At 36.6% G+C, this 19,744-nt stretch overlaps 1 protein-coding gene across 6 annotated transcripts in view; it reads left to right on the top strand.

The window, feature by feature from the left end:
- The window catches only part of Asxl2 (ASXL transcriptional regulator 2), a 131,379-nt gene that overhangs the window by 100,802 nt on the left and 10,833 nt on the right, over positions 1-19,744 (top strand). For all 6 annotated transcript variants that reach the window (XM_058578418.1, XM_058578422.1, XM_058578419.1 and 3 more), the window contains 4 exons: positions 5,703-5,866; positions 13,016-13,112; positions 15,768-15,873; positions 18,414-19,125. In XM_058578418.1, coding sequence (XP_058434401.1) covers positions 5,703-5,866; positions 13,016-13,112; positions 15,768-15,873; positions 18,414-19,125 — 1,079 coding nt within the window. The remainder of the gene's footprint in view (positions 1-5,702; positions 5,867-13,015; positions 13,113-15,767; positions 15,874-18,413; positions 19,126-19,744) is intronic.

The raw sequence follows: 19,744 nt of genomic DNA, 5'->3' as shown, positions 1-19,744 counted from the left end.
CTGTATGCTTGAGCTTTATATATTTCTCTATATTTATTTATATGTGGTGCTGAGAATTGAACCCAGTGTCTCACACATGCTAGGCAAGTGTTCTACCGCTTAGCTACAATCCCAGCTCTGTGTTTTGTTTTTAATTGAATGTGACAATCTCTTTCCTTTGGTGGTGGTGTGTTTGTTTGTTTGTTACTGGGGATTGAACTTAGGGTGCTTTATCACTGCTCCCCATCCCTTTTTATTGTTTGAAACAGGGAATTACTAAATTGGTTAGGGCCTCACTAAAATATCTGAGGCTGGCCTCAAACTTGCTATCCTCCTGGCTCACCTTCCAAATCATTGAGATTGCAGGTATGTACTACCCCTTCTGACTTTATTGTGTTTGTTAATATATCTGGAGTTGTTTCTTCAAAGAAAACCACTTGATGGGCTGGGTCTGTGGCTCAGCAGTAGCACACTTGACTGGCATGTGTGAGGCACTAGGTTCGATTCTCAGCACCACGTATAAATAAATAAAGGTCTATCAACAACTAAAAGAAATTAAAAAAGAAAAAAACCATTTGATATTCCTTTACAACTGTGGAAGTATTTTACAGTTTAGCACTAATCTTTTTATCTTGACTTAAATAGTATTTTCGTTTTCAGTCCCACAAATCAGAATATCTACTTGGAATCATCTACAAGAATATATAAATAACATTGGTGTAGATTTTTCTACATGCTTTATTTATTTATTTTATGTGGTGCTGAGGATTGAACCCAGTGACTCACACATGATAGGTAAGCGTTCTACCACAGCCCCTACATGCTTAACCTTTCTCCATTGTATTCCAACCCATCCTTCTACAATTTTCTCTCCTAAAGTATAAATTTTTAAGAACTTTATTTAGTGTGGGTACCTTGATATTAAATGTCCTCTCCTTTTGTTTATCTTTATAAATGCCTTTATTCCACATTCATTTTTGAAGGATAGTTTGGTGGGCATTCCAGGATTCCTAGTTCTTTCAGCATTTTATACATCCTATCTATTTGTTCTTAATTCCTTTGTTGTGAAGAAGTTTACTGCCACTTTGTTTTTCCTTTTTATGAAATCTTTCCCTTCCTTAAGGATGCTTGCAAGGATTTTCTTCTTCTTCTTCTTCTTCTTCCTCTTCTGGTGGTGTGGCTCAAACCAGGGCCTTGCACATACTAGCAAGCACTCTACCGTGGAACTATAATCCCAGACCCTTCTTGTACTTTTCTTTTTTTGTACTGGGAATTGAACCCAGAAATACTCTACCACTGAGCTACATCCCCAGCTCTTTCTATTTCTTATTTTGAGACAGGGTCTCTCCAAGTTTCCAGAGGTGGCCTTGAACTTGAGATCTTCCAGCCTTAGTTTCCCTAGTCATTACAGGCATGTGGTACTGCACCTGACTCCTTTGTCTTTTTTTTTTTTTTTAAGAGAGAAAGAGAGAGAATTTTAATATTTTTTTTTTTAGTTTTCGGCGGACACAACGTCTTTATTTGTATGTGGCGCTGAGGATCGAACCTGGGCCGCACACTTGCTAGGTGAGGGCTGGGGTGTGGCTTGGTGGGTAGAACACTTGCCTAGCATGTTGGAGGCCCTGGGTTCAAGTCCTAGTACACCACCAAAACACACACACACAAATATATGATGAGCACATGAAAAGAAGTTCAACATCATTAGTCACTAGCAAAATGTAAATCAAAACCACATGAGATGCCATGAGGATGACTATAATTTAAAAAGAGACAATAACATGTGTTGGTGGAAATTTAACAGTTTGGTAGTTTCTCAAAAAGTTAAAACATGTGCTGGGTGCAGTAGCACAAATAATCCCAGTGATGTGGGAGGAGCAAAAATTTGAGGCCAGCCTCAGCAATTTAGCAAGGCCCTAAGCAACTTAGTGAGGATGTGTCTCAAATTTAAAAAGGGCTGGGGAGGTAGCTCAGTGGTTTAGCACTCTTGGGTTCAATCCCAATACCAAAAAAAAAAAAAAGTTAAACACATAATCTAGAACTTCCACTACTAAGCATATACTCCAAAGAACTGAAAACATGTAGTCGGGCGCCGTGCCACACGCCTATGATCCCAGCAGCTCAGGAAGCTGAGACAGGAGGATGGTGGGTTCAAAGCCAGCCTCAGCAACGGTGAGATACTAAGCAACTCAGTGAGACCCTGTCTCCAAACAAAATACAAAATAGGGCTTAGTGGTTGAGTGCCCCTGAGAGTTCAATCCCTAGCCCTCCCCCTCCCCCAAAAAACATGTACACAAATGATCATAGCAGCATTATTTCTAATAGTCCCAAAGTAAGTTTGGCACAGTGGTGCATACCTGTAATCCCAGTGACTTGGGAGGCTGATGCAGGAGACCTAGCAAGTTTGAGGCCAGCCTGGGCAACTTAGTGAGACCATGTCTTAAGTAAATAAATAGGGTCGGGAATGTCGTTCGGTGATAGAGCGTGCCTGCGTTCAGTCCCCAGGACAACAAAAATAAATACGCAAAGCAGAAATAACCCAAATACACATCAACTGATGAATGGACAAACAAAATATGGCATGCCCATAGAATGCTATATTACTCATTGGTAAAAAAGGAACAAAGTACCGATACATGGTAGGACATGGACAAAACTTGAAGAAAACACTTTGCCAAGTGAAAGACAGCAGTCAAAGACCACATATCATACAGTTCCACATCTGGAATAGGCATATCCATAGAGACAGAAGGTGGATTAGTTTACTAGGACTGGGAAGGCTACATAGAATGAGTGACTGCTAATGGGTCTGGGGTTTCTTTTTGGAGTGATGAAAATGTTCTATAATTAGATAGTGGTGAGAATTGTACAATTCTGAATATACAAAAATCCACTCAATTGCATTTTTATTTATTTATTTGATATTGGTAATTGAACCCAGGGGTGCTCTAACACTGAGTTAAATCCCCAGCCCTTTAAAAGATCTGTGGGTTTTCATTAGTTCTGATAAATGTACAGTTGTCAGTTCTTAAATATCACCTTTTTTTCCATTTTCTAATTCTTGGTCTCCAGTCAACATATTAGATGTTCTCATGCTTTCTTTCGTTTTTGTTAAGCCTCTCAAAATATGTTTTCTATTTCTCATACTCGGGATAAATTATTTGGCTCTATATTCTAGGTTATTAATCCTTTTTTAATATTGCCCAAATTGCTGTTTTATTCATTCATAGTATCTGATTTTAAAAATTTATATCATAACATTTCTTAAAGTCTCACTTTTTAAAAGTCTCTCCCTGACTGTATTATCTTTGTCTTTGTAATTATATTCTCTGTTTCTTTAAACATTTCATGCATAGCTGTTCTGTATTCTACATATTCAATAACTTTAGTACTTCTAGATCTAAGTCATTATTTCTGATTTCTAATGACTTTGGTTGTAGTGATATAACTTCTGATTTGTTGTGTATTTTTGTGATATAGTGCTGGGTGAATGGATGGATTGATTGATTGATTTTATGCTGGTGATTAAACATAGGGTATTTTACAACTGAGCTACATCCCCAACCCTTTTTATTTTTTATTTTGAGACATATCTCACTAATTTGCTGAGGGCCTTGCTAAGGTGCTGAGGCTAGCTTTGAACTTGTCATCCTCCTAAGATTATAGGCATGTGCCACCAAGCCCAGTTTTGGGATTTTAATTTATAGGAATCCTGTGGGCTTAATTCAAGGGAAATCCTCTCCTCTTTTGCAGATTGACTTTTCTTGTGCTTCAGTCAGAAATTCGAGTTCAAAGCCAGCCTCAGAAAAAGCAGGGTCTCACTAAGCAACTCAGTGAGACTCTCTAAATAAAATACAAAATAGGGCTGGGGATGTCGCTCAGTGGTTGAGTGTCCCTGAGTAGGTGCCACATCAAAGATAGTGTGACTTTGTTCATGTTATTCTAAATTTAGAATTTTTGGTTCCCAGAGTCTCATGTACTTTAAAAATTTGTTAGATACTGTTAATATTTTGTTCTGTAATACAATGTTATAAATTTTAGCTCCACCAGTAGTATTTGAAAATGTTTGTTTATTTTTCCCTGCATATTCCCATCACTATATTGCAGTATTTGCCATTTTAATATATTTGAAAAATTTTTATTTATTTGTTTAACTTGCATTTCTTTAAATATTAAAATTTTAGCATCTGCTTTTGGTGAGGGAAGTATGTGAATTAATTGCCTGTCAATTTCCTTTACCCATTTTTCTCTTGGTGGTATTTGTTTTTTTTCCTCATTGATTTGTAAGGGCACATTTTATACTAAGAATAGTAAATTTTTATCATGATTTGTAGATGTTTTTTCCAACTTTTTAAAAAAATTTTTAGTTTTAGATGGACACAATACCTTTATTTTGTTTATTTACTTTTTTTATGTGGTGCTGAGATTTGAACCCATTGCTTCACACATGCTAGGCAAGCACTCAACCCATGAGCTATAGCTCCAGCTCAACAAACTTAGTCTTTTATTTACATATATTTTTCATTTACACTTTAACCTTTTGTATACTGTCCATTTTTTGAAAGACTGTAAGCTTTTGGTTGTAAACAGATATTTTACATCTGCTAAGCTTTCAATCACATTTTTAGCTATGCAAATTCAATCAGTGAAGAATAATTCTCATGAGAAGAGGGAAAAGGTATCAGTACTGGGAATTGAACCCAGGACATGGTTCAGGCTAGGCAAAGCCCCATTCTGGGTTTCTGTTTTTTAAAGACATTCTTTATATGTGTCATTTATTATTTTTTAATTTTTAGCAATTTTTTTGTTCTTTATAGTTACACATCACAGTAGAGTATAATTAAACATTATTACTCAGCCATAAAAAAGAATGACTTTTACCAGTAAATGGATGAATCTGGAGACTATTATGCTAAGTGAAATAAGCCAGTCCCAAAAAACCAAAGGTGGAATGTTCTCTCTGTTATGTGGATGCTAACACACAAAAAGGGAGGGGCAGAATAGAAATTCAGTAGATTAAAGGGGAATGAAGGGAAGGGAGGGGAGACAGAAATAGGAAAGACAGTGTAATGATTCTGACATAACTTTCCTATGTACATATATGAATACACCACAATGAATCTCCACAGCATGTACAACCACAAGACTGGGATCCTAACTAGAATATGATGTATTCCATGTTTGTATTAATTTGTCAAAATAGACTCTACTCTCATTTATCATATCATAAATTTCCTCAGCTTTGCTGGGCACAGGTACATCCCTGTAATCCCAGCAGCTTGGGATGTTCAAGCAAGAGAAATTCGAGTTCAAAGCCAGCCTCAGCAAAAGCAGAGTCTCACTAAGCAACTCAGTGAGACTCTATCTCTAAATAAAATACAAAATAGGGCTGGGGATGTCGCTCAGTGGTTGAGTGTCCCTGAGTTCAATCCCGAATACCAAAAAACAAACACACACACAAAACAAAAAACTTCCTCAGCTTTTTAGGGAGAGGAGGAGATAATTTTCTTTTAATATGGTGAAAAATCTACTTTTATAGACTTTATTCTCTTTTTGCAGAAAAGATAAATTATATTCATTTATCTTCTAAGAGCCTTAAGTTTTACTTTCTTCATTGTGTACTATTTAACTGTGGTTTTTTACACTGTCCAGCAAACTATATTTTAGGTATAAACACAACTTTAAGGGAATTTCAAATGATTTTTTTTCCTTTTTTTTTTTTTTAGGGCAAATGAAAAGAACTAAATGTGCTGATATTGATGTTGAGACACCAGACTCCATTCTAGTTAACACAAATCTTCGAGCACTGATCAACAAACACACTTTTTCAGTCCTTCCTGGAGATTGCCAACAGCGACTGCTTTTACTACTTCCAGAGGTGGATCGACAGGTGCGTCATTCCAACCATATAAGCAACTTTATTACCCTTATGGGGTTTCTTTCATCACCTTTTGAGCTTAACATTTTTAAATTTTCTTTTTATGTATACATGTAAAGAAGTGGTATTAAGTGGTAGAGCATTTGCCTAACATGTATGAAATCCTAGGTCCAATCCCCATTACTGCAGAAATATTTTTTAAAAAGTAGTGTCTGTCTCTCTCTCTCTCTCTCTTACACACACACACACACACACACACACGTACGTCAAATTATAAAATAAATTTGAGTAACTTTCCTTTTAAATTGTTGGCATCCATAGAATCCAGTTTGGGAGGAAGATTTGTCTTGGTTTAGTATTAGCAGGATGTAAGTCAGTGCCTCAGTGAAGTGGGAACTAGAATCCAGTTTGGGAGGAAGACTTGTCTTGGTTTAGTATTAGCAGGATGTAAGTCAGTGCCTCAGTGAAGTGGGAACTGTCACAGATATATATATGTATGCGTGTGTATTTAGGGATATATATACACAAATACAGTATATATACACACATACATATTTGTGTATTGGCAGTTGAACCCAGGAAAACTCGTCACTGAACTACATCCTCAGCCCTTTCTATTTTTTATTTTGAGACAGGATCTCACCAAGTTATCCAGGCTGACCTTGAACTTTGATTCTCCTGTGTCCCTGGGATTACAGGCATGCATCATGTTCCTAGCAAAAATATTTTTATTTATATGTCTTAATAGGAGGGCTTTATAACACTTATGATGGGGATCAGAACTTTATTACTAGAATGTCAAATTATAGAATAAATTTGAGTAGCTTTCCTATTAAGTTGTTGGCATCCATAGAATTAAGTTCAGGATGAAGACTTGTCTTGGTCCAGTATCAGCAGGATGTAGGTCAGTGCCTCAGTGAAGTGGGAACTGCCAACAATAAGCCAAAATAATGGATTCAGATAAATTACATACATCTAAAAGGACATAGCACATGGAATAATAGTGGTGGAATTAGGAATATTCATTATTTTTATTGTTTTATTAAATTCTTTTAAAAGAAACATTTATTGCTTTTATAATAAAGAATTAAAACTCCAGTATAAGTTGTACTTTGAAAAAAAGTACCAAAAGTAAAAGGTTTAATTGGAAAGGCAAGGACCAAAGAGATTTAGCATAATCCAGGTATAAGATGAAGGTGAGACTTCAGCTTTTATCAAGGAAAAAGTGATGACTAGTAATTCACTCTTATTCTGATCTTTGTTTCCCTCTTTGTGAAAAAAACAAACAACAGCCTTTTTTTTGTTGTTATTTTAGAGACAGGGTCTCACTAAGTTGCTGAGGCTGACCTTGAACTTGTGCTCCTACTGCTTCAGCCTTCCAAATTGCTAGGACTATAGTGTACACCACCCTGCCAGGCACCATTTTGATTTTCTAATTTTTTTCACTTATGAGATTTCAGCTATGTTCTAAATGATAATGGTTTTCTTCCTCCTTCCTTAAATCATTATGAAAACAAGAAGAGAGGAAAGTGTTATTCTTTACTTTACAGTAAAGGACTAGTTGGATATATTCCCTAGTTTTTAGAAAGATTAACAGCATAAGTAAGCCACGCAAATCATTATAGCTAATATAAAGTCAAAACTAAAACTTGCTAATTCTGGACTTGTTTTCTGGATGACGTTGATACCAATTTTTTAATGCTGAGAATCAGCATGTGTCAGAACAGTTCAAAGTTTATTGTCTAGAGAATCCAGATAAATCAGGTATTCTTCCAGCAGTAGTGACAGGACATGTTCACTACTATGCAACTTATTTTTATCACCATGGACAATACCATTGAGGTCTCTTCAAGCCATTTGACCTAGTTTTACCTTCTTTATAAATGGCTGCATATTATTTCATCTTATGAATATTCTCCAGTTAATTTACCAATTTCCAAGTGACATACACCATATACTTCCAAGGTATTACTTTCTCTCCCTTAACTCTTCTTGAAGAATTGATTTGGGCCAGGCGCCTATAATCCGAGAAGCATGGAAAGCTGAGATAGTAGGATCCAGAGTTCAAAGCCAGCCTTAGCAGCTGCAAGATGCTAAGCAACTCAGTGAGACCCTGTCTCTAAATAAAATACAAAATAGGTGGGAATGTGGCTCAGTGGTTGAGTTCCCCTGGGTTCAATCTCTGGTACCAAGGGAAAAAAAAAAGAAAAGAAAGAAAGAAAGAAAAAAAAAGAAATTATTTGGGGGGAAGGAGGGTACTAGGATTTAAACCCAGGTGAGCTCTACTACTGAACTATGTTCCCCAGCCCTTCTTTTTGTTGTTGGTGTATATGAACTGAATACTTTTATTTTATTTATTTATTTTTATGTGATGTGGCTGAGGATCGAACCCAGTGCCTCACACATGCTAGGCAAGCACTCTGTCACTGAGCTACAACCCCAGACCCCCATCCCTTCTTTTGTTTTATTTCATTTCATTTTTATAATCTATTTTTTTGTGGTGCTGGGGATTTAACTGGGGTGCTTTCCCTCTGCGCTAAATCTCCCCAGCCCCTTTTATTTTGTATTTTGGCACAGGACCTCACTTTGTTGCTGAGGTTTGCCTCAGACTTGAAATCCTCCAGCTTTAGCTTCCTAGTTGCTGGGATCATAGATGTGTGCCTCCACAACTGGCTTCCTTTAATTTTTTTATTTTGAGACAGAGTCTCATTGTATTGCCCTGATTGGCCTTAAACTTTAAATCAGCATACCTCAGCCTCTCAAGTCACTGGGATTACAGGTGTGCACTACTGTGCCCCACTCATCAGTGTTTTTAAAGAACCTCATTGAGAGTTTTTCCTTTTTGTTTTTGTTTTTGTTTTAAACTCAGGGTTATTAAACTTAGAATAATAGTATAGGACCTTAACTGATGGTCTATTTTTGGAACTCAGTTCTATCTGACACATGGCCCTCAGATGGAGATTGCCACATATAATTTTAGTAAAAGGAACCTTAGAGGTTTCTAGTTAAATTTCCCACATAGGGTAATCTTAATTGGAAGGCTATTTGGCCAGTCTTTTTATAGTTATTGTTATGGTGGGAGTACACTGTAATCTGAGCAGTGTTATCCTCATGTGTGGAGTATGCAGTTATAATTAAGTAAAATTACAACTTTACTCTAAAATGAAATTTGAAGTGTTTATACAGAATTCTGATTATTAAGATTACAAATTGGAAACTATAGTATATGGAATCTTCAGTAAAGAACAGCAGAAAACTATTATTTACATCAGAGGGTTGGGTTATATTTTCTGATATAATTCAGTGTTTACCATATGGAAGATATAAGCTTTCTTCTGAAAGCAGATTTGGGGTTAAAATAACAACTTAAAAATTTAGAGAGTTAACCTATGGAGTAGGTTAACTGACAGTGGAGTAATTTGCTCATCACTGGTATATTCAAATGGAGATTGGATAATGTATTATAGGAAAAAGTCTATAACCCTACCAAATTTTCAGCGGTCTCATTGGCCTACAGCTACTCCTGTTAATTATTGTCACTTTTGTATTAGGGAGAGTTGAGTAGTTAGTTGCACCAGAAACTATATCCTATAAAGTCTAATGCATTTGCAGGTTAGCCCTTTATAACAAGTTTTCAATTTCTGCTATAGAGCCAAGGGAAAATACATTGGCCCAGACAGGTTTGAAAAGTAAAGTGAGTTATGAAGTGATCCTCAATTCTTAAGGTTGCCAGATCACTTTCTAAATTTTCTTCAGAATTTTAAACCATCTAGTTGTTTTTCTTGTTGTTGTTGTTTGCTTGTTTTTTCCTATTATCTGAATTTAGGGTCCAACTTTCTTTTCTTCTGGATGCACTACCTATCTGTATATTTGTACGATCCTTTTTCTCACTATTTGAAATAACATTAATGTTTTGCATTCCATTAATATGTATGTAGCTTATACTTAAAGTACTCTATCCTCTTCCATTTTTTTCTTTGTTTATTCTAATACCAGTAGTAATAGAGCTTGGGGTTTTTGTGGGGGGCATGGGAGGTACTGGGGATTGAACTCAGGGGCACTTGACCATTGAACCACATCCCCAGCCCTATTTTGCATTTTATTTAGAGATAGGGTCTGACTGAGTTAGTTGCTTAGCGCCTCGCTTTTGCTGAGGCTGGGTTTACATAATTCTCCTGCCTCCGCCTCCCACGCCGCTGGGATTATAGGCATGCACCACAGCACCTGGCAGTAATAAGAGTTTTGATGCAGTGACTTTGTGTAGTGTGTTTAATAATCATAAAGCAATTTCCCTCTCCCAGTTTTTCTTACTGTCTTTTTTCCTATATGAGCATTAAGATAATTTCATTCAATTCATTAGAAATCTATGTAGGGATTCTGATAAAATTATAAAAATTAACTTTAGGGAGAATGACAATTTTATTTTTTTATCCAGGTTTTTTAGATCTGTGCTTTGTATAATTTAGATGTTATGGGTTTTAACCAAGGTAGGAAATTCAATATTTCTAATATTCAGAAAATTTTTTATTTTTTAAATTTTTTGCAGTACAGAGGATTGAACCTAGAATTTTATGCATGCCAGGCAAGTGTTCTACTACTAAGCTACATCCCCTGTCCAAAAAAAATTTTTTTTAGACCTTTTGGGAAAGCATCACAAATCAATTCAGTAGACAGTGAGTTTGAAGAAAATATTTTTAACATGTGATTATAGTCATTACCGTATATAATATGCAAAGGGTTCTTACAAACTGATGATAAAGATGAGCAACCTACTGGAAAAATGAGAAAGTGATAGGAATTGACCCTTCACAAGATTGCAAATTTAAATATTGAATACACATTTAATAAGGTGCACAATCACAACAGCAGTCAACAGAATTTTTTTACCATTTCAGAAATTCAATAGCGTGAAAAAATTGTTGCCGAGGAAAGGAGTATTTCATATACTGCTGGTAGAAATGTCTGTTGTTTGAGTCTTTTTGAAAGGTAATCTCACATATCTAGTTATACACACGCTAATGTTCTTTTTTTATTTTTTAGTTGTAGATGAACACAATAACTTTATTTATTTTTATGTGGTACTGAGGATTGAACCCAATGCCTTCCACGTGCTAGGCAAATGCTCTACCACTGAGCTATAACCTCAGCCCGATACATTGTGTGTGGGTTTTTTTTGGGTGGGGGGGTGGGGGGATTGAACCCAGGGCCTTATGCATGCTAGGCAAGCACTCTACCAACTGAGCTATATCCCCAGCCCCACGCTAATATTCTTTATTCTAGGAACGTACAGAAATAAAAGCACTAGTATACATCTCTATAAGAATACTAGTTGCAGCTTTCTTGATTATGGGGAAATGTTAGGGGAAAAAAGTATATGTCATTTGGAAACTGGTAAATTGAGTTATATTCATATAACAAAAATAATATGTAGCCATTTTAAAGAAGGTAAAAACTAGGCCAAATGAGCTGGGTGTGGTGCCTCATGCCTATAATCTATCTCAGTGGCTTGCGAGGCTGAGGCAGGAAGATTGCGAGTTCAAATCCAGCCCCAGCAATTTAGCAATGCTATAAGCAATTCAGTGAGACCCTGTCTCTAAATAAAATATTTAAAAAGCCTGCAAATGTGGCTCAGTGGCTGAGTGCTGCTGCGTTCAATCCCCTATACCTTCCCCCGCAAAAAATCTAGGCCAGATGACTTGAAGAGACTTCAGTGGTTTAATCTGTGAGAAACATAAACTGTGTACATATCTTGGAACCACTTCTGTAAAACAAATAATAAACCCTTTTCAGTTGTTTTTTTTTTTTTTTTTAATCATTAAAGAATGGAGTTAAAAGGAGAGGAAGAGGAAAAGTAAATGGGAAGAGCTTGTTTTGATGTTACTTTCCTGTAGGGGGGATTGAGACCCAAGGCTGTACCACTGAGCTACATCCTCAACCCTTTTTATGTTTTATTCTGAGATAATAAAATGTCTCACCAAGTCACTGAGACTGACCTTGAGCTTTTGATCCTCCTGCCTCAGCCTCCCCAGTTGCTGGGATTACAGACATGTGCCACCAAACCTGTTTGGAAAGGAAATTTTTTTTTATTTATATGTGGTCCTGAGAATCAAACCCAGTGCCTCACATACGCCAGGCAAGTACGCTACTGCAGAGCCTCAACCCCAGCCCTGCAAAGGAATTTTTTAAGAACAAAATATTACATTAAAAATATCGACAAGCCAGGTACAGTGGCACACACCTGTAATTCCAGCAGCTCACGAGACTGAGGAAGGAGGATTGTGAGTTCAAAGCCAGCCTCAGCAAAAGGGAGGCACTAAGCGACTTAGTGAGACCCCGTCTCTAAATAAAATACAAAATAGAGCTGGGGATGTGGCTCAGTGGTTGAGTGCCCCTGAGTTCAATCCCTAGTACCAAAAAATAATACATACATATAAAATATATATTTACATTTATACACATATAGAGAGACACACACACATCAGGGCTGAGGTTGTGGCTCAGTGGTACTGGTACAGCACTTGACTAGCATGTGTGAGGCACTGGGTTCAATTCTCAGCATTAAATGTAAATAAATGAATAAAATAAAGGTCCATTGACAACTAAAAAAATACATGAGTGTGTGTGTGTGTGTGTGTGTAAATTTAAAAATATATATAGACATCAACCAGGAGTAGTGATGTATGCCTGTAATCCTACCAACTCAGGAGGCTGAGGCAGGAGGATTCTAAGTTCAAGGCCAGCCTCATCAACTTAGCAAGGCCTTAAGCAATTTCATGAGACCCTGTACCAAAATACAAAAGGGCCAGATTTGTGGTTCAGTGGTTGAGTGTCCCTGGGTTCAATCTTTGGTACCAAGTGAATAAAAAAAGCTAGGCACAGTGGTGCATGCCTGTAATCTCAGCAACTCCAGCAGCTGATGCAGGAGGATTACAAGTTCAATGTCAGCCTCAGCAATTTAGCAATATCCTGTCTCAATATGAAAATAAATAAATAAATAATTAATTAAAAAAGACATCCATAATAAGCAGCTTGATAGGAGATAGCTAGTGCACCTCTGTATAATTAAATGAACATACATTCTTTTCTAAAATGAAAGCCAAATACCATACAAACACCTTTCCCTTTGTTTGTAAGCTTTCCCTGGCTTATTCTTTGAACCAGGTTGGTCCAGATGGTTTGATGAAGTTGAATGGCTCAGCCCTTAATAATGAGTTCTTCACTTCAGCAGCCCAAGGCTGGAAGGAAAGACTATCAGAAGGTAAGTGTTCTGCCTCTGGTTGCTCAGAATCTGCACTTGGAACAACAGTGATGGTATATTGGCACTTTTCCGCCTTGTGGGGTATTTAACCATTTTGGAAGATAAGAGACAGGAAGTTTCTAAAAGATAGAATTAGCTATCCTGTATGAAACATATTACTAAATTTTGTATCTGGAGCCTCTATAACCAAGTACACTCCACATAGAGTCCAGCAAGTGTGTTTCTTCAGTGATTTAAAGTCATCTTAGAAACTTAAAAAATGGATTTGCAGGCCCTGTTACTAAAGATTTTGATTCAGTAATTCTACATTAGTGCCTGGGAATTGAAATTCTAAGCTTACTAATAATAAGCAAAGTGTACAATTATTTTATAGTGCTGGGCATCACAGCACCATAAAATAATTAATACTAATTATTAATTATTAATCTAATACTTTTCCTTTCCTAGGATAACTTCTTTGTTATTGGCAGCCCCAATGGAACCAACAGAAAAGGAATCAGAACATTTAAAAATGTATTATTGAGATATATGTACATACTGTAAAATTCACTTACTTGAAGCATACAGTTAAGTGGTGTCAGTACATTTTAATAAATATGGACCATGACTGAGAATTACTGACCATGGTCACTAGTGCCTTGTGTACCATGCTTCTAATCCTGATTTAACAGATTTATTGAGGGCAAATAATTGAGTATAAAAAAGTTACTGATTGATTGATTTTGCAAGCACTGTATATAGTATTTGTCAGCATTAGAAATTCTTAACCCTGAATGCTCAAAACACCTCTTAAGTTTTTATAAACATTGATGTCCAGGTACCTCCCTGAGTGATTTTAATTACTCTAGGTTAGTACCCGAGGGTTAGTATGTGGGTTTTTGTTGTTATTGTTGTTTAAGGTTTTCCCATGTGAGGCTAATATTCAACAATAATTAAAACCGCTGGGTATTACATCTGTACTTTGGTATACCTGGAATACAAAATTATACTTGAGAGTTATATTATGCCAAAGAACAGCTTAAAACAAGTGTGAGACCTTTAAAGTAAATACATTTGTAAGGAGAGCATTAGGAATGCTGTTCGCTGCTTAGTTTTTGTCACATCTCAACAGTTAAAATGATTAGGTAATAGATATCTGTTATTGGTCACTGTGATTGTTAGTGTCTCCCCTCCTCCCTACCCCTCTCTTGTGCTCTGGGTTGAACTGAGGACCTCATGCATGTCATAGGTTTTATGCTCTCCTACTGAATGATACTCCTACCCCCTCCCATCCTTTTTTAGAAAGAATTTCTTGCTGATTGCTTTCGTCCTTTCTCTTATCTTCAGATTTCCTTTTTCTGAAGAAATTGAAAACATAAGCACTTTAAAACATGTCAATTGCCAATACTTTTTTTAAACAATAAATTAGTTAAGGATAAATAGGTACTATCAACAATGATACCTCAATAGTTATCCGTATTCTTTTTTTTTTTTTACATCCAAGCAAATGATTGTTTGTTGTCATATGATCATATTTTATGAGTAACCAAAACTTTGAACACTGTACATTTATGAACAGAGATCAATACTCTTTATCCCTCATTCTATGATACATAGTAGAACCAATACCACAAGTTCTAGAACAGATTCTGTAAGCTAAATTTCTCTTTTTCTGTTTATTTACTCATGACTGTGATGTATGTGGTCCTCTAATACTTTTCCTTTCCTTCTTACTCTCAGGAGATCTTAAACTTCAAATTCTTACATTTCTATCTCTTACTCTCTGATGGTCCTGGGTATTAGAGCATGAAAGGGTACAGCCTCTCTGAGCCATAAGTTTGAAGATGGCCTACCAAACACATTTACTGTTCTCTGCTGAAGGAGTGGGAAGGATTGAGGTGGTTGGTAGTATATGCAAATAAAAGGCATATTCAGAATAGCTCAGTTTGGGGCATGTTGAGTATCCTGTTGCTAGGGCATTAGATTGCTGGTTTCTGAAACAATTAGATAACTAACAACTCCATAATAATTTCCTACTTGGAATGATTTCTTAATTGGAATCGCAAATGCCTTTAAGCAAACCATCACTTTTCATTATGTAGTTAGAGGTAAAAGACCTAAGATAAAATTTTCCTTAGAGAAACATATCATTCTTTTTCTGGTAGAAAATAAATTAGAGGGGCTAGGATTGTGGCTTAGCAATAGAGCACTATCCTAGCACTGGTGGGACCCAGGTTCAATCCTCAGCACCACATACAAGTAAAGGCATTATGTTGTGTCCATCTACACATAAGAAATAAAAAAATATTTAAAAAAAAAGAAAATAAGAAATTCAAGATTAGAGACTAAAGAAATTTGTATGGAATATGATGAATATGATGTTTCATGTAGGAGGGAGATACTACTGGGGGGAAGTCCAGAGAAAAGGCACTGTCGTCCTCAGCTGTGTATTGAAAACTACATGGAGTTGTATATAAACATGTTTTTATTTCATCTAGTGATATTTAAGTCTACCTTACAGTGAGGTATTTGGGGAAGTTTCTGTTACTTTCACATAATAGTACTCTGATTTCCGTATGAGTTTTTCTTGATTTATAAATAGTCAAAAGTTGCAAAAGGGCATTTTTCTATTTAGTATCTTTTTTTTTTTTTTTTTTTTTTTTTGTTACATTACAGGTGAGTTTACACCTGAGATGCAGGTGAGAATTCGACAAGAGATTGAGAAGGAGAAAAAAGTGGAACCATGGAAGGAACAATTCTTTGAAAGCTACTATGGTCAGAGGTAATAATTAATAAGCCAAATTCTGTAAACCATATGGTAATTCCTGCACATATGTTATATAATGCTTTACCTGAGCAGAAATTTTTCCTTCAAGTTTTATTTCAACAATTCTTTACCAAGAAGCTGTTTTTTGTATTTGTTTTTGTTTTCTCTACCAGGGATTGAACTCAGCAGCACTTGATCACTGAGCCACATCTCAGCTCTATTTTTGTATTTTATTTAGAGACAGGGTCTCACTGAGTTGCTTAGTGCCTCACCGTTGCTGAGGCTGACTTTGAACTCACGACCCTCCTGTCTCAGCCTCTCGAGCTGCTGTTTTTGTTTTTTAATCATCTTGAATTAGTATCCATTCCTTGGAAAATATGAACATCAATAACCAGTTTCCTATAGGTGGGTTCTTTCTTTGTTTTGATTTTTTGTTTGTTTGTTTGTTTTTTGAGGCAGTATCTTGCTAAGTGAACTTAAACTTACAGTCTTTCTGCCTCAGCCTCCTGAGTAGCTGGGATGATAGGCTTGTGTCATCACACCCAGCATACATCCTTATTTTCAAAGAACTGTGGTCAAATAGTTTTTTTCCAATAAAAATCTAAGTGAAATCATTTTTTATTTGTTTTAATTAGTTATACATGACAGCTAAATAAAATCTTGATGAAGATATTTAAATATATAATAATGGAGTGTCTTTGTTTGAAATAGGATTGAACACCCAGGTTGCTATTTGTTTTTGTTTTTTTTTTTTTTAATCTCCAGGTAGTGTTCATTGATCCCCTTCACAGTTCTTTAGGGTATATTCTTTTTGAGATTAAGTGTCTCAAACTCTCATTTTTTCTGTGTTCTTTGCTATTTTTTCCCCCAGATTAAATCAAAGCCTAAATGCATATGATATGCAAACATACCACTCAGAAACACCTAATTCTTTTTTTGTGATGTTGGGGATTGAACCCAGGGCTTTGTGCATGCCTGGCAAACACTCTACCAACTAAGCCATATCCCCAGCACCCCCCCTACATTATTGATATGAGTTTTGAGCTATGTAAATGATGGTGTATATATTTGGACCATATTATAGGTAACAGTAATTCTGTTAATATTTATTTGCTTCCTCCTTGTTAGGCATATATAACACATTACAGCAATTGAATACATTTTCACTTATTACTTTTTGCCAGCTGTTATAGGACAGTTTTTGGGGGGGTTATTTGGGATTTGTGTGTGTGTGGTACTGTAGATCAAACCCAGGCCTTAACGATTACTAGGCAAATGTTGTGTCGTGAGCTATATCCCCAGCCCAGTAGGACTGTTTTTGATAACTGCCTAGTTTTGCCGTTGGCTATACTCTCTCATGTGTTGTACTGACTTGAAGTCACCAGAGAGGATTTCATTGATTTTTGACTGTTATATAATATTATAAAATATTAAGAAGAATCATTAATGACCCTTAAAGATTAGCTTAGCTTTTTAGCCAGGCCACACTGTGGAACTCCCAGTTACACCATAGAACAATGTAGCAGCACACTCTCAAAATTTTAGAGCTAGACCAAGGAAGATTTGAATAGACTTTTTGAAAATTCAGTTGTAATTCTCAGCTTCTGGAGAATATCAATAACCAGTTTCCTATAGTTTCCTCTGGATTCCCTTAGATTTCTTGGGCCAGCCTTTCTACAAATACTGCAGAACAAAATTAGTCACAGTCCAAACCAAGTCCCAGGGTCAGGGTTCTTGGCTTTCTTTAAGGTCCTCATAGTTAATCTGTAATACATATCTCTAGACAGTATGACCCCCCCATAAGCAGAAGTAATAATAATGATAACCACTAGTATTGAGTTTTAAGTACTTCCAATGAAATAATCATCATAGCAACATTATGAAGTCATTAACCCCAATATACAATTGAAGAAACTGAGGTGCAGAAGGCTAGTCTATTTACTGAATATCACATGGACATCTGGTATCGGAGCCAAGATTTGAACTGGGCACTCTGGCTCAAGAACATTCACTATTATTAATAATAGTGAAGATAAGCAAGGCATCATGGTGCACACCTGTAATCCTAGCAGCCCAGTAGGCTGAGGCAGGAGGATCACAAGTTCAAAGCCAACCTTAGTAAAAAGCAAAGTGCTAAGCAGCTCAGTGAAAACCTGTGTCTAGGGCTGGGGATGTGGCTCAAGCGGTAGCGCGCTCGCCTGGCATGCGTGCGGCCCGGGTTCGATCCTCAGCACCACATACAAACAAAGATGTTGTGTCCGCCGAAAAACTAAAAAATAAATATTAAAATTCTCTTTAAAAAATTTAAAAAAAAAAAAAAACTGTGTCTAAATAAAATACAAAATAGGGCTGGGGATGTGGCTCAGTGGTTGAGTGCCCCTGAGTTTAATCCCTGGTACACCCCAAAACAAAAAAGAATAATGAAGATAATACATGAAAATTAGCTACTATGTGTGAGGGGTTTTTCTAAACATTTGTCCTGTTCCATTTTCTCATAATGCTTCAGTAACATGTGCTATCTCACAATTAAAATATTTTCTTATTTCACCGTTTAGTTCTGGGTTGAGCCTTGAAGATTCAAAGAAATTGACAGCTTCCCCCAGTGATCCCAAAGTAAAGAAAACCACAGCTGAGCAACCAAAATCTATGCTTCCTTCAGAGGCCTCTCCTGTCAAAATACTCCCAGGCATTTCCCAGTCAGAGTGTAAAGAAGAAGCAGTACAAATGCCTTCACCAGTCAAAAAAGAAGAACAGGAAAGCCAAGATGAGGCACAGCCAAATGTCAAATTCACAGAGCCCCTTCTTGCCTCAGCTACCAGTGCAAATGAGCTTACTGGCATTTTTCCCATCAAGTGCCCAAAGGATGAGGATCCCTTGGAGCAGAAACCAACTGCCTCTGCTGCACAGGAATCTGAGAAAGAGAATTATCATACCACAGTTTTTAATTATAATAAAAGTGAAAGCCAAGAAGCTGTAGTTACATCCCTAACCAAACCCAAGAGTCCTGGGCTGGAAAAACCAATAATGAAGTCCACAGCAGAAGCAGGACCCCAGGAGACCAGCAGCAAAGAACCTCCCACAACTCTTGTTGATCAGAGCCCAGAAAGCCTAAAGAGAAAATCTTCTCTGACTCAAGAAGAGGTCCCTGGAAGCTGGGAGAAAAGGCCACGTGTCACTGAGAATCGCCAACAGCCATTTCAGGTCTCGCCACAGCCCTTTCTCAATAGAGGAGACAGGGGCCAGGTGCGCAAAGTACCACCTCTCAAGGTAGGAGAACAGAGAGAATTGGAAAGGAGAGATGGCCTAAACAATAGGTTTTTGATATTCTTACTAAATTTCAAGTAATAAACGGTATTTCTTAATGTAGAAACACTTGTAGGATATAAAATTCAGTTTTAACTATAATATATGATGTAAAATATGTGAAATTTTGACACTGTTATGAAATCCCACAGCTCTAACTTCTGAGTTAATAATCAATTTTTCAGAACTGCTGACTTGAGAAATTAATAGAAGTCTTCAGTGACCTCTTAAGGATTTCCAGAAAAAATGTGTTTTTTGGAAATTAAAGGCTCTTTTTTTTTTTTTAAACAAGGTGCTCTAGAACATGACTTAGAATTATTTGCTCCTTTAAACTCAGTCATCTATTAGAAGTGTCCACATTTTGTGATGCACTGCAAAATACTGTGTAGGACAGGAGTCCGATTCTTTTTTTTTTTTTTTAATTTATTTTCTTAGTTGTAGGTGGACACAATGTCTTTATTTTATTTATTTATTTTTATATTGTGCTGAGGATCGAACCCAGTGCCTCATACGTGTGAGGCAAGCACTCTGCCACTGAGCCACAATCCCAGCCCCAGATTCTTTTATGATATGAAAATTAGTG

This window comes from Marmota monax, unplaced genomic scaffold, assembly GCF_021218885.2.
Source record: "Marmota monax isolate L192 unplaced genomic scaffold, Marmota_monax_Labrador192_F-V1.1 WCK01_AAM20220418_F8-fsc00010, whole genome shotgun sequence".
Lineage (NCBI taxonomy): Eukaryota > Metazoa > Chordata > Mammalia > Rodentia > Sciuridae > Marmota > Marmota monax.
Note: the sequence above shows the minus strand (reverse complement) of the source record. Positions and strands in the feature narration are given on the sequence as shown.